Raw genomic sequence first — 16436 nt, forward strand, 5'->3', positions numbered from 1 at the left:
TATAGATGGTATCTCAGCCTGAGCTGAAATACTGATTTACATTTTCTGTTAACAGAAAACAGATCTGCATTCAATACTAGATCTGGAGTCAGGAAAAGAAAACTGTGCCTATGCTTATACAGCAGCACTGCTGTGACCTATAAATTGAACTGAGCATTTGAATTCTCTTCCTTTGGTGAAGAATGAACTAAAATACTACTTAAAAGCAGACAGTTAAAGATCATTTTCCCTGTGGGAAATATATCTCTAGATTAAGCTTAAACGCAGACACACTAATGATATTATATAAGGATTAAACTGAAAATGATAAGCCATAATTGAAGAACTGAATACTAGAGTCCTAAATCTCTGATCCAGTTTTATTTTCATCAGCAGTAGGTAATGGTTATACAGGAAAAGAAACTGACACATGCTGCTTAATTTCCTGTACCATTAGTTAGAAGAGATACATGTCATAGGAGTAGATATACAAGGTAACCAACAAGATGTTCAAAAACTGAACAGGCTTCTACCTCTCCAGTAACCATTTTAAAAAAGCATCCTGAACAATCCCCATAGAGAAATGCAAGTATTTTCTTGTGAAACATCCCCTTTGACACGAATCTTTCCATTAGCTATATCTATGTTTCTTATTTTCCCATAGCTATGTGCTGTAAGTGTTAGCATCCAGTGTTCACATTCTATTACAGGCAATAAAGCAGACACACTGCAGGTACAGTTACTCAGTATCAAAAGTAGGACAGGCATGACCCAGGCTTCCAACAGCCCTCGCGTTTCCTTTCTGCCACATTTTATCTTCACTGTAGACCCGGGAGTAACTGACCTGGTATGGCGCTGTCAATCTGTGCCCTAAGCAGACAGCTCTGTTAACAGGCCCAGAGCTCAGTTTCTCCACATACACTATTTGTTTCACTTCTTCATCTGCTGTATTTCTTACACAGGATGCAAATATAACACAGGGATGTTGCTTAATACAAACCAGGACAGAATGACCTGACTCTTACGACCTGGCAATAACGATGCGAATCACACTGTAAAAATTGATTTAAGTATTGGATTTGTTCGAGATAGAAGCCTAAGAAAAATCTGTATGATGGGACCACTATTCTTGCAATATGAGATTGTTACAAATTTTATAGAAAATATGTTTCACTCTTGATTATACCGTGTTTGTCCACAGTGTGACCACTGTTCAAATTAGTGAAAAATACAGTTAAAATGTCCCACATCAACTGACCAAGTGCTTATCAAATACAGTGATCTGCTGACAGCATTACACACACTCTGTAATGATGGTCTTTCCAAACAAAATTAACAGGAAAGAACAAAAGGCGTGATCAAAGTAATTTTAAGTGGTAGAGTGACATAAAGAACTCAATTATAATTTTCAACACCTCTTGAAATCAGCCTCACAGTATTTTATACTACAGAAATTAGCCCCAACTGTGTAAGTCATTTGGAATTCTGACAGATGAATCTCCACAGCATTTAAGGTATCACTGCTTACAGCTGGTCTTTTGATTCTTCTGCCAGAAAGCACTTTTCCAATAGACAAGGTGGCAGACAGTCATGTCTGCACCTTCCTTGCCTCTGTCAATAGAGCACAATAGTAGATTAAAACCCTGGTGAAAGTAAAAGGTATTACCATGATGGATGGCAAACTGGAAAGGCTCCAGTACAAGCACTTTTTGTTTGCAGCAACTTTAGAGACCACCAGGAGACAACTAAGGGGGTGTAATACTTTAAAAATCACACACAAACTGTGGTAGACCTTTGCATCAACCCAAGGACAGTAACTTTTGTTTCCAACCTTTCAAAGAAATCTGCAAATCTGCCTTTTTGTAGAATCAATGGAATGTTTACTCTATTGTTTGTCAGAAAACACCTGGATGCAAACCAGTACTGTTACTCCACAAAATGCCACTGTAAGGGGTTTTGAAGAAGTTTTGTAAATACTGAGGAAATAAAAAAAAACCCCAAACCCAACAAATAAAACTCCCATGAAACACAAGACTGTCCTCTTTCACTGTCTACAGGACTTATTAGTACCCAAGAGCACCTTAAGGATTATTTAAATCAAAATATGTGACTGATCTGCACATAAATTTAGTCTTTGCTTTTGTAAATTAAGATTGGGACCATATTCTTTTTTCTCATCCATTCCAAGATCCGAAAAGCACCATATTTTAACATTTCAGCTTAAGACATTTCACTCTTAAGCCTATGCTAGAATTAAATCGGCATGCTCAGGTAGACATAATTTTCTATGGTTTTATTAATTAGAAGATTACTGTACAACATGAATTATAGGGCTCCTTATCTTCTTCCAACAGGGTTTGCATTATCACTTCCTGATCAGTTACAGTAAACTTACAAATGAGGAAGAAGTACCCCAAGACCATCACTCTACCCTGCCAGTACAGCCTGCAATCTGAGCACTTCATGTTCCCAAGAGCTGCCAAGGTGAAACCAAAATTAACATCCAATTCACTCCATAGTGCTACTGGCACAAGAAAAAGATTATTTCATTAAGTAACTTAATTAATGTATTAAAAATAGTAATGATTCCAACTCAAATTGCACAAAAATGCAAAAAGAAACAAGGGATTCTGTAACACTGTCTCACCTTTTTGGAATATAAATATAAGTTTGGTGTTCTTCCTGGAACTGGAATACCAGCCTTAGTCAGTTTAATAAAATATTTCTGCACTCTACTGGCAACCTAGAAAAAAACCAACAGGCAACAAATCAATGTCAAATGAAATGTAACTGGTCTTCACTCCAAAGTTTTGCTAGATTTCTATACTGGTTCAGAATATCAGGAAAAGAAATCCTGTGGATTCTACTTTGTGACTACTCAAACTGGTACTTATCTTGCAGTGCTGCATTTGTACGATTTCCAGATGTTTTGACAGCTTTCTGAGAAAAAATTACCCTTCTTTAAACATAGGCAGAAGATCTTGCAAAAATTGTGATAGAAAGAACTTAAGTAGTTTGCTTCCTGCTGCAGCTAAACTCATTCTTAACAATGCCAGATATGCTATCCATAGTTGGCACACAGAAAGTAGGTCTCCATCTATGAAATAGGTAAGCATGTCTATTTTTTGAGATGTGGAGAAATATAGATATGAGCAGAAATGAGGTAATCCAGTATACTGAAGCACTTAATAGTTTTATCTGAAAGCACACAAATGAAATAAAAGAAATTAAAATACTGTAAACACAGGACTCCAACGTTTTTTATTTCTGGTCAAAATGAAGAAATTCTGTCATTTTAGGGGAAAAATTCCAACAGGTCAGATGCAGAAGTACTTGGTATCTCCTCATCTGTGTCCTTCCTCAGTCTATGATATTTACATGTCTGCCCATTGTGCAGTACTGAGGTGCAGGAAATTTGGCGCTACAGTATAACTCAGTCTGAGCACAGTTGGTGTCACTACACTTGCTGTATACAATTAAATTCATGCTGCCAAGATCTAATGAACAAATTGGTTTGGCAACCTTGCCATGGGCTTTGGGGGACATTTAACATTCTGTGTTTGAGATCCAGGTAAAAGTCATGTTTTTATTGGTGAAATGCAGGCCCTGCCGTTACATTCCTAAGACGAAGTGATTACTGAAACTACACTAAATTTCCTTTACTGATATTTTAAAAAAAAATGAAGAGAAGATAAGGGATTACTTTTCAAAATGTTTTACACGTTACCTGCTTTGCTGTTCTATTTCCCAATTCATCTGCTATCTTCTGCCACCGTCGGGACTCTACCTCCTCTGGAGGATACTTCAAAAGCAATTGCTCGAGCTTTTTCTAAATCAACAGCAACAAGGAATAAATACATTTTTCCTAGTATGTATAGGTATGAGTTGTCAAATATCTAAATATCTGTGACTCTGATCTCCCAAGTGCTATAAACATTATTACACAATTTGCTTTTATGCCCATGTATGTTGCCACAGCTACAGAACTGAAGAGTTTCCTGTTACCTGCTCCTCCACAGTCCACAGCTGGTTAAAAGTTTCAGGTTTGGTCTCATCGCAAAGTCGTCCTCTTATCATCTGCTCAAATACAGGACATAAAAGGGAACATGTGTTCAGAAAAACTATATGTAGGATAATTGATTTGAACCCTCATCCTACTTAAGTTAAACCAAAACCAAACCAAAGCATGAGACTTAAAACAAAATTTGCCTAAACCAAAGTTTAGTTCTGGGATTTGAGTACAGGAATGGCATGTCATCACCAACACAAACATCTGAGACAGCAGTTAAGATATTCACATTCCTTACTTAGAAGAGGAAAAGAAATTTCAAAATTACTACTTTGTAATTTTTTTTCCTTCCTTTTGAACAATTACCTGTGGACGACTGTTTGTGGAACCTTCTGGACCATCACTTAAAGGCAAGACAGAGTACGAAACAGACTCTCCATCCTTCTTGGGATCCAAAGGACTTTTTGGTCTTGCAGGGATACCTACTGTAAGCAACACAAAGGAGTAATTATTCAACTTCCACACTGGTCATTTCTTTCTTGTAACATATGCCCACTTTCTTTTACCTTTGTCAAAAATCAGCTTCACTCTCCTACTGTTACGTTTTCGGTTCTTGAATTCTCTCTCAAAGTTTCCAAGGCTAGTGGTGTATTGGTCCCAGGCAATCTCAGGGAGCTGAACAACTCTCTGAGGAAATGGAAGACCCATATCAACCTGAAAAAATAAGAATGAAAAGTAAAAAGCAGTATTTAATGCAATCCCTTTAAATCCAAGCCAAAACCTACAAATACTGAAATGCTCCAAAACCCAACACTGCTTTTTATTTGACAGAAGAATGGAAAACCAGAATTTCTGAAGTGCCATGCAGCACAGTATTTTTAAAGAGAAGGTGAGATCTTTCAAGAATTATACACAACAGTGCATATAAAATATGCAGCGGCACGGTCAATGATGGCTTATTGAGCATAAAACTTTGAAGTGTGTATTTCACAGCTGAAATCAGGTGTTTGACACTTCAATAACATGTTTCTGACTGTCCTTTATTAAACACACTATTATCTCAGGGTGTGCACCCTTCTTAACCCAGGAACTCAAAAGATTCAGAGTTTCATCACCTGATACCTCAACTCCTCCCATCAGAGAAATCTATGCCTGTTTTGCACTGATTTTTGTTGTCTTCTGCCTAGAATAAAACTGCTGCTAAGCTCACCTCTTTATTTAAAGGTCAACTGCCAGATTACCACTCCTTTGGTCCTTTTTGGACAAAAATACACCAGAGTGCTTCAAACTCATTAGTATTTCCCCATAAAATGACTATCAAATGCAACACTCTTTAAATCATGGATGTTATTAACTCATCTAGAAACTTAGAAGAAAGACAACTACTAAAACCAAGGGGCTTACATGTGACCCAGATGTCTACAGACCAAGGAAAAGAGAACCATAACTTCACTTGTCACTGAAATACATGTTACTATCACTCTAGAAGGTAACTGTTTGCCAGTGGTAGATGCTGCAGCAATATAGGATTCAAGCTGAAAACATGTTTTTCAGTACTCCCATTACTACAGGGTTTTTTAAAGCTAGAAAAGAAAATGTTTCCTTATAGAAATGGATTCTCCTCTATCAGACAATATTCTATTCTGTATGTGTAACTCAGGTATGTTTTCTAGAGTTCACTTTGGGTTTGGAGTATAGACATTTCCTGCTGTTTGAACTTTCCCTACCAAATTCACCCAAAGCACAATATTTCATTTCTCAAATGTGAAAGATTAGAATTTTTTGATCTGATACTTCCAGTCACCTGTAGACTTCAAGTTGTCATAAAATACCTACACTGTAATTAGAAATTTAACAATTACATTTCTACATACCAAAAAAAAAAAGGAAATGAAGCACATCTGATAAAATCATTGAAGACCTATGTCTTACAGATCTAGTAAGAAAGCAAAGAGCTAGTTTTGCTCAGCAGTGAAAAGATTTTAAGCTCGTAATTTTTATGCAAGTATATATATCTATTCTTCAATTTCTACAGATGCTGAATTACTGGTTATTAAAAAAAAAATTCCAAGTAAGACTTAGGAAAAGTCCACAGAAATACCTTCTTCTGGAGTCTTTCCACAAATCCAATAGGATCTTTCAGTGCTTCTCTCTGGTGTCTGCCTAAACTTTCAAGGTCTTGAACTGCTTGAGTACGTTGAGCCTCGAGTACAGCAATCGTCTGTAACAGTCTCTGATAACTACAGAGACAAAGGAAAACATCTCACTGCATTTGCCTTTAAAAGTGACACCCCCCACCTAAACACTAGCCATGGTTACCTACCAGAACCTTCCAGATTTCAAAGCTTATCTCAACCATTTCATAAACATTTTTACTGATTTACAGTGAAAATATATTAAATTTATTTTAAAACTATATGAATTTATATAAACCCATAAGGGAAAATGTATTTAACTCTCCAGTGGTTTCCTTTAAACATAAATTCTATAGCAGCTGAAACAATATGGTATCAGGGACAATCCATATTCTCAATAGCTGTAACCAACAGACCTTGCTTACAAAGTTAAAAATACCACAAACAAAATGAGCTAATTTCTCTTCCACTTCAATATCAGCGTCCTTCTACCCCAATAAAAGTGGCTACCACAGAATTTTAACATTTCACTCCACTATCCAAACACTGGACAGGAATGGTTTAGAAACGCAACGTTTTGTAGAAGCCCCACTTTAGAGCAGAACATGAGAATCATTTTTGAAATGTAACAACTCAGGAAGAAGTAATTTGCAAAATCAATTCAAACCAGATTCCCCTAAGAATAAAGAAGCTGAATGAAAATGTCAGCATTCCCTCAAATGTGCCACCCCAGATTCACACACAGTTTGGAGTGTCTATTTAACAGACACACTTGAGCGTCACTGATGGGACTGTCATGCCCATACCCAGTAATGTGTGATTTCCAAACTGTTCTTCATAAAGCTAAGTCAGACTCAGGAAGTCATATGACATTTTAACACAGCCTTTAAAAAACAGTTAACTACATTCATTACCTTTTGTTAGCTTTAAAGTTACAGTTGCCCACTTCAGTTTCTGAAATCCAGTAGCTACATGGCCCCCGTTGTTGCAAATTATTATGTATTAACTTTCTTCAGGACAATGTTTTCTGACATTTAATGTAACAACTGTAATTTAGTTCAGCACAAAACACACATACTAAAATCAGGTAAGAGCTGTTCACTACTGCAGTATTTCAGTAAATTTTCTTTCTGTTCCCTTATTGTTAAAATAAAGAGAAGCCTGGCACAATGAATGCCATGTGTACTACATCCAGAGGTTACTGAGGTAATTCAAGTTGTTCAATTGACTGCACTAATAATTGGGTAAGGCTTTAAGGGGACGGAAGTAAACAGTCTCAAGGCAAAATACAGGCTTTGTACCTTCAAATAGTTAAATTTCTTCCTGGACATTAAACTTCTGCCTCTCCATGAGAAAAAGCAATTTTCTTACCACTCAAATGTAACATTTACAAACAAAATATAGCTTGACTTTCTGAAGTTTGAAACTAAAATATTGACCTTGTTTAAAAACAATAGGACAAGATTCTGTTATGAATTTATTACTTTGTACATTTGTCTGCACAGGTTTACATGGAACCAAGACCTGAAATGCTTGTTTAATAGGCCATTAATATTGAACAGTACTGAATATTTTCACTAGTGGGAAAGTATTCCAATTTCTTCTAATCAAAATAACTCTGCATAAAGCAAGATAACTAATGTGGCTGCTCTTCAGCAGGTGAAAAACTAACTCCAGCAACAGCTTACAAAAGTGGTGACAGCAGATCAGAACTGGCCTGAGACAACAGCACAGCTCAGGCAGTTCCAGGCTCGCAGGAGCCATCGGCTGTGGATGAAGATCTCTACTCAGACCCTGCACACAGCACAGGTGAGCTCAGGGGCTGGCAACACCTCTGAGCCCTGCAGGCTCCAGGGAAATCAAACAGGCAGGATGCCAACGCCCTCATGGAGATGCAGCTGGAACAACACAGAAGAGCTTAAGGATACCTGGGGAGAGGATTTAGCCTGGACAACAAAAAGCCTGCTTCCATCAGAAGGCGCTCAAACTTCTGTTAACAGAGCCACAGTAACAAAGGCTCAGCAGCAGGCACAAATACCTGCCTAAGAAAAAGGCAGGTATTTAACAATTTTTTTCTTGAGCCATTTTACTTCATTTGTTCAAACTGTATTTAAGCAATTGATTTTCTAAATGAAATTGAAAAAAAGGTAACAATTTCATTTAAAACATGTAAATACATAAAAGTAAAAAGCAACCAAATGATGGAGATTAAAATGAAGCAATAATTCAATGATGATTCACATATGTAAAGCGAAGAAAGAAATCATCTTAATGAGGGAGCCTTAAATAATTTAGTCTGAATGGAAGAGATGAATTTACATTTGGGGAAAAATAACACAAACCCAAGAATATTTAACTTCACTTACTTCCCTCATTAAAACGTTCATGTGACTGCACTGAACTGGTCTTCATGGAATTAAGTACAATTACAAGAATGTCAGGATCATTCAAAAAACATGCCACAAGATACTGATCTGTGGCTACAGATTAGCATTATAATTGGAGAAAAGGGGTTTTTGAACCAACTGTTCAGACTAAAAGGTTTCCCAGCACTTTTTCAATCCTCTACTAAGATACAGATGAACTTGGAGCCATTAAATTTATCTTCCATATTCAGTTCTGATGAAATAATATATTCTGAAGCCCCAGAATAAGACTCCAGTTTTATCAAGTGAGTATCAAAAGTACTGAAATACACAAAAATGGGGATTTTGGGATCAGTCATTGCCTGGGAAAAAAAAATTAAAAATACTAGTCCTGAAATAGATAGTTTACATACTCCATATTCTGGTACTTGCAGCAGAACTGCATTCTCCCCAAAACACTGCACATCCCTTTCAACTTCAACAGGATCTTTTAGTGAGCTGTATGTCTGCAAATGTTCTTTTAAGTTTCAAACAACTATTTCCACAAGTTTTTACAGGCTCTCTGGCCCTATATGACTGCAATAAAGCCAAGTATTTCTCTGAAAAAGCAGCAAGCTACGTAACACACCCACACTGAGCTCCTTCTTGAAGCCTCTGTCAATTCTGCCCTCTTAGTCTCAAATGCTACCATAATGCTCCTGCTGCATTATGCAAGAGATCATGTGAATGAATAATTTCCAGGACTATTTAAAAAAGTGGCTAACAATTCTACTCTCTATCTTTCCAGATCCAAACTACCTCCTGCAGTTGTGTTAAAATTCTTCAAAATTGAAAAAGTCTAATAAAAGAGAAAGTAGCTCATTAATCTACTGTAAAACCAGCTCAATTCTTCTACCAGGCACTTAAAGAGCAACCACCTCTACATCATCCAGCTACAGCTCATCATCCTCTCTGAAAGATCTGTCAGGGATTACCAAGGAAAATTATCCCACATCCTTTGCCAAAACCAAACACACTCTTGAGTAAACACACAGACAGGTTCCTTCCACTGACTGAGGTTACACTTTCCTCAGTGTTAAATTTCTAACTTGTTAGCACATATAAAAATCAAAGCAGTTTTCTTGGCAGAAAAACTTTCACTCCAGAGAATGTAATTCTGTTTCCACAATCCCAGTATTGAAACACTCTTGCAAGTTCTTAGATCATGCTAATTGCCAGGAATCTTCCCAACGAACACTTGAATCATTCAGCATAGCACAGAAACAGCTTCAGAATTTCTGCTGAAAGACCTTGATTAGCAGAGGGTTTGAGGGACTGATACTTAAAAAAGGAAAGCTACTTCTTACAGACTGACACTGATCAGCAGGAATTCCTGCTGATTCAGTTTTTCTTTTGCAGTGATAAGTACTTCACTCTTTTGGACTGCTCCATGAAGTAATTATCACAGAGCAGAGCCAGATTTCTGGAAGTCATGCCATAAGCAATTAGTTCTTACACAATTAATTTCCATTAATCTTGTTCTAACAGTGATTAGGGACACAGCAGCCTCCTCTCTTGCCTGTGACAAAACCTGAGAATAGCATAGCTATTGCCTTAATGAGACCCATGTCCATTCTGAACCACTCTGCTGAGATCTACTTTCAAAATGCTTCTCCTCTCCATTCTTTCCATTCTAATAGCATTTACATTTCCAAATCAGAGTACTCAGAGTCACATCACAGATTTCAGTTTCTCTGTGTCAGGCTTAACAGCAGCCTTTAGAAAAAACTGTATGAAAATGGAATCAATCTGGCTTAATAACTGCATCTTTCTTAAGTTAATGTTTCTAGTTTTTTATACTGACTTGGCACTGACCTATAAAAAGGGCCACATCTTTCAGCATTTTTAAATAAATAATTTCATTTTTACAGTAAGAGTCTGTCAAGCACAGAGTGCCTCCATGTTTTCTGCAGGTTTTCTCTCCCTTGAAAAGAACATCATCCTGTACTCTAAGCCTTAGTTGAATGAGTGATGTGAGCAACTGATAGTACAAAACAAAGATTTTAACTTTTAGGTAGCTAAATCAAATTAATTGGGGAAATAAAGTGGGTTTTGATAACATTCACACCAATAAAAAAAATCAACTAAAATCAATACACTTGAAATTACTTTGGCAGCTACACCTGCCTTACATCACTCAGTACCTTGCAGAGATATGTACCTTGATGCCTAATTAAAAAGATGTGATTTATCATCTTGACTTCTAAAATGCTCTGTGGCTGGTGGGCATCAATTTCCACTCCCAAAACTAACTTCACTTCTTCAGTTATATAGTTTACAGTATGTTGAAATGTACAGTCCCATCAATTCTGGGGGCTCTGACACTAAAAATATGTACCATAATTTAGAAATACTCATTAGTTCTTGTGCAGGTAGGAACTGTTCTACATGAGGGTGTATACAGGTCTCATAATAAAACATGGCTGAAGTGCAGATAGAAAAAACCTTGTTATTTTGTGTTTCCAAGATCTGTGACACAAAACTGGTTATTAGTCACTGGGAGGATTTGAGCAAATCTTTGTTTCATTGCCATCTGCTGGCACTCCAGCAAAGTACAGATTACAACCTGCTGTCCCTCCCATATCCAGGTCATTCATTACTCTGGATTTTGGTCTAGTAACAGCTATTAAAAACAAAATTCCCTTACTGTATGCTAAGATGAGAAGATACTGGATATTAAACATCTTGTTAGACCAAAAATTATGTAGGAAAAGGAAAACATTAATTGCACTTGGAATTTCCAAGTCACCCAAGGAGCTGTAGTTAAAGAGATTCACTCTCTGGAGAAACCTGTAAATCAGACCAAACACAATCCTGTCATTTCAAAAATGTGTGGTTTTTTATTTGGGCTTTGTTTGTTTAAGTTCAGATATAACAGAAAATGCTCCCAGCTTTTAAGCTTGGTCTGAAATCTTTGCCAGTGCCACAATACAGTCATTCTGACACTGCAGAGTTTCTCGCAAATTATTCTGATGCATAACTAAGATTTAAAAAAATCTCTAACTGCACACTGGAAGAGTCTGGGATTCAGTGCTGGACGTGTGGAGAACAGGACAGCAATGAGAAAGCACAGGAGACTGATGCAGAATGGGCCTTCTTTGATCTCCCTTCAGAAACAAAAGAGTTTAAGGGTGTAATCAATAACAGCACACATCAACCCTTGTCAGGGCTTGTAAAAGCATCTTTGCCTGGAGGAAGCAGCATATGGTGGGATTTTCCCTACCTAATGCCTAGACACTATGACCAAGGTAATCTATTTACAGCTTTTTCTGCAACCCTTTATTAAACTGCTTTCTATTCTGGCTTAATCTCTTTACACAGTCCTTTACTGTACTTTCACTGCATATTTAATATTCATGCTTCAGACATCTTAAAGTATTTCAAAGGTAAGTAAATAATTAAACTGCATCTCTGTGTTATACATTAAACAACTAAAGTACACTTTAAATGGCTTCTTCAAGTCTACTGTGCCAGAAAGGGAACACAAAGCACTATTTCTGAATGTCAGACTCACACCTATTTAAAACAAACCTAATCTAAAAAGCACATTTTTAAAGGACATTTTTAAAAACCCAACAAATCCTAAGGCAAAAAAGAAAATCCTACTGCAGTGATTTACCTGGATGCAAAAGAACCATTTTCCACTCAAATTCTACCTTTCTTTCAACTTTCACAGCTTCAGATTTCATGTTTCAACCACCTGAATAGTGTTCTATGGGGTATCAACTTGTAATGTCCTTCTCTCTTAAATGCTTAACTTCCCCAGAAACAGAACATCCACTCATACATTTCTAGAGGCTTCATTCTTGACAAGAGCTGTCCAACACACTCAGCAGGAGTTAATATTAGCTGTACAAAAGCACCCATATCAAATACCCACATTTCCAGCAACTTTTCAGAATTTTTAGTAGCAGTTAGGTCTCTGTGCCTATAAACAAACACAGAAACTTGTTTCAGTCTTCTCAACAAAAAGAGCACCCACCAGTCCTCTCCCAGTTTAATACAGCCTTTTGATATTGGTGGCACTCTAAACCATTTGCCTGCAGGTCAGTGACATTCAGTAGGAAAAAAGATACAGGTCCCTGTCATTCCTCTTTTTTCCAGGCTTGAACTGACATGAGATAATGACAAAAATGGTTTTCTCCACAAACAGCACAGAAAGACAGACTGACAGCATATCCCAAACTTTTTCTCCGTCCCTCTCATCATCTCTAATGAGAATGGTCTCAATTCCTGTATTGAGGGAAAATATCAGAGGTTCCTCCTGCATGCACACTTGGATACTCTTCTCTAGAAAGATGCTGGGGAAAGCAACCCTTCAGAAGAAGTTTTATTCCAGAAACAAAGTAAGAGCCACCCATGTTCCCTTGAAACTGACCCAAGTGCACAGAAATCCTCGGATAAAACAAGCAAAGCAAGCTGACAACATCAATTATTGAACTTCTTCAACTCACTCTAAATTAGTTTCTGCAAGACATACTCAATATTTCAGGTGTATGTTCTTCCTATAGGAACAAATTAATATATTCCCCTCAATGTGTTACGGTGATATCTGAATATTAGAACCAAATGACAAGAATATGATCTACAATCATGAGTGGTTGAATGTTCTAGCAGCAATACAAAGCATTATTCATCAATAGGTTTTAGCTAAAGAAGTGGAACAAAAGTTAGAAATAAGGAAGAAAAAGTAGTAAAATATGTACTTTTATTAGTGGTCACTATAATAAACCATGGACAAACACAGCTGGTCCTTAGCTTAGGAAGCATAAAACTTTCAAAGACTGCTATACAGAACAGCAGCAATATCTTTACTTTGAGCTATCCAAAGCAAAATAAAGATGTGCAATAACGAAAAATGAAAAATCAGCTGGCTGTTCTTACCAAGAACAAAGGAAACCAAAAAGTGGGACCTTTCTAACTCTCAAATGCATATATCATTGTACCAAAGGAACAACTGTATTGATTGGGACTCACTGCTGACTGAAAGAAGCTTGTACAATATGTACTGCTTGTGCAATTTCTTTTTAAAAGATACTGCTAATCAGTTTTGCAGTTCATGCTGGAGATGAATTCATGCTGTAAAAACTTCATGAAAGACCAGAACAAAAACTTAAAATTAGTAATGAAGCAATTTCAAGTTGGGTTTGTTAAAACTGACAAATAAAGATATCCGTTATCAAAGCAAATGGCAGCCACTTTTTTCTTGTCTTCTCAGTGACATCATTATGCTTACTAATACTTTAGTGATCCCTACCAAGTAGGCAATTATGGTAACATTAATTTATTCCTTGTTCCACCACACAACTTTACACTGACATAACTGGTATAACCACAATTTACTGTTTCTGTTTTTAAGCGTCCTTATGTCAGCAGCCAAAACCACAGCCAGTCTTACTCTCCACACAGCTCTGCTGGGTCAATACATTCCCGCCCCATCTTTTCTTAGCTTTCCTGCTCTATTTTTTTTATAAATCAGGACCATGATTCCTATGGCATTTGATGGTGTTTTTTGTTTTTTTTTTTAACTGGTATTTCCTACACCTCAAAACCATTTTTAGTATTTATTGATCCTTAATTTTCCAGTTTAGATGAATTTGCTAATAAGCATCCTTAGAAATGGTAAGCACTTCCAAATGAACAAGCAGAAAAACAATTTTCTACCTTTTTTTGTATTACAACAACAGGTTTCTTGTTGTTTGTTATATGGTTGGATTATTTTTTTAATATATTTGTGTATTTTTCCACTCCATAATTTCTGGTCCCTGTTGACCAAAGAAATTGGAAAGACAAAGTGAATTCTTACGTATTCTCCAAAAACTGGCAGCTTGGAAAGGAGGTGAGACCATAACTACTGTCACTACAAGAGACAGGCAAGCAGGGTTCAACTGTTACTTGTGACATTCCTCCACCAATCCATCAGCCCACACATCATGGCAGCCAACAGGGAAACATCTCTGCACTGGAGAGTTCAAACTCTTCCAGGAGTGGATTGCTGCAACAGACGGCTCTTGGAAGTAAGAATACAGATGTAGGCAGAAGAAGAAAAGGAAGGAATTCAAGGGGTAAAGGACAAAAATTCCAAAGAACTCAAGCTTTACTTTCCACAGGATGCACCATTTAAAAGTGAGGAGTGCACAGTTTGCTCGTGCTGTTCACCAGGATGATGCAGTGGTTGGCAGCAAGATGCCTCTGCTCAGGGAAGAAAAACCAATGTGATAAATGCACCTGACATTTCATGGCTCCCAGTCTGTGCTCATTCCTAGGGAGCAAAAAGCTGATGCAGCACATGCCCAAGGCGTTAGCTCTTGCAAAGTAAGAGCTCTAGTCTTTACTGAATAGTTTACATAATTATAAAATATGATTCCATTATTGCAATATTCTTAACTAAACCTTAGTCTTTAGTCCTGCAAAAATTTTGTGTCACGTAACTTTTCCTTTGACAAGTATTTATAGACAGAAATTATCTTACAGAACATGATAAAACAGTAATGCTAGCAGTAAAAAATTCTTAAAATGCTTCATATTTTGAGCGGTAGTAAATGCAAGGATTTCATAAATAAATGTGGTTGCATGCCTGTAGCATTTTAATAACACAATTATCTGCAAAAGCAAACTGAAGTTGATCAGAAAGTCATGTTACAATTTCTAATTAATTTCCATTGTATTTCTATTTTGTGGATCAACTACCTGCAGCATCCAACTTCTACATGATTTTACTCAAAGCCAATCTTGGTTTTGGTTACTTAGAAAACAGACCAACAGAAACTACTCTCTATAAAAACATTGATTTGTTTATGTTTTATGTTTACCTTAATAGGTAATTTAAGAAAAATATCACTGTATGCCACACCAATTTTGTGAAACAAAGAATGAATTAAATCACACTGTAATCTAATACATATGGCATTTATGCTTGGTTTTCTAAAATTATTAACTTAAAACTGTATATACTTTATCAATTCTTCTATATTGGTGATACATTCTTCACTTTAAATGCCAGTGCAGCTGTTATAATTTTAAGTATTATCAAGTAATAAAGATACATGAAGATACCTATCCACTGAACAAGGTCCTAACTCTTAGAATTAAATGCCTGCAGGAAACTGCTTGTGCATAAGATTTCTATTTCAGTGATCTTGCCTCCTGGTCTAAATGGTTCCTGTAAAGCCAACTGCAGTTTATAGAGTGCTAGAAATGCACCTTCTAATGCACTATATGCATGTGAAACCTCAATTCTTCAATCACATTTTCATCTAGAAGCCAGGACTAACAGTCAAACAAGGATTGTCCCTTCCTGCAAGCTAATACCTGCCAAACACTGCACATCTCCAAAGGAAATAGAGAGGAAGAAGAAGAAGGAGAAGAAAAAAACCAGAAAAGGGCAATAAATGAAGCACTGGGCAAAAGCAAAAAGTACTGAGAATAAAATGCTGCACCAGACAGAAAATCAAAGTAACCTGCTGCAGTATGAGATAGAATTACAGCATAAAAAGATACAGCAAAAAATTATGAGAAATGCCTGAGGAAAGACATATGCAAAATACTAAGCACAGAAGATAAAATTCAGCAGTGTAGAAAGTTTTAAATCAAGAAGTTCAGTCTTGATGAAAGTATCTCAGGAGAAAATGCAAATATTTCTGAGCTAGAACACAGAAGCAAAATTCTCAAATATACACCAAACCATACTTTACTAAGAGCAGTTACAATACACAAAAATTCCAATTATGTGTGCAGCAACAGAAAACATTAACAACACTTCACAACTATACAACCCCCAGATCAGTCTCTTAATTGTCTACCAAAATGTTATATTGTGATAAGATTTCTGCTTAGAGATCTCATCTCCGTCTTCACATGACAGATCTATTTTAATAAAGAACATCTATAATTTCAGCCTTCTCTCTG

General features: G+C 36.7%; 1 protein-coding gene across 2 annotated transcripts in view; it reads right to left on the minus strand.

Annotated features, from left to right (window-relative positions):
* ZZZ3 (zinc finger ZZ-type containing 3) overlaps positions 1-16436 on the minus strand; it is a 56595-nt gene that overhangs the window by 9189 nt on the left and 30970 nt on the right. Inside the window, exons 4-9 of one of the 2 annotated variants that reach the window (XM_066325078.1) lie at positions 6090-6228; positions 4555-4702; positions 4355-4470; positions 3985-4056; positions 3707-3808; positions 2627-2722 (exon numbers count right to left, since the gene is read on the minus strand). In XM_066325078.1, coding sequence (XP_066181175.1) covers positions 2627-2722; positions 3707-3808; positions 3985-4056; positions 4355-4470; positions 4555-4702; positions 6090-6228 — 673 coding nt within the window. Of the gene's footprint in view, positions 1-2626; positions 2723-3706; positions 3809-3984; positions 4057-4354; positions 4474-4554; positions 4703-6089; positions 6229-16436 lie in introns of both variants that reach the window. The other variant, XM_066325077.1, reaches the window with a different exon arrangement.

This window comes from Sylvia atricapilla, chromosome 9 (assembly GCF_009819655.1).
Source record: "Sylvia atricapilla isolate bSylAtr1 chromosome 9, bSylAtr1.pri, whole genome shotgun sequence".
Classification (NCBI taxonomy): Eukaryota; Metazoa; Chordata; class Aves; order Passeriformes; family Sylviidae; genus Sylvia; species Sylvia atricapilla.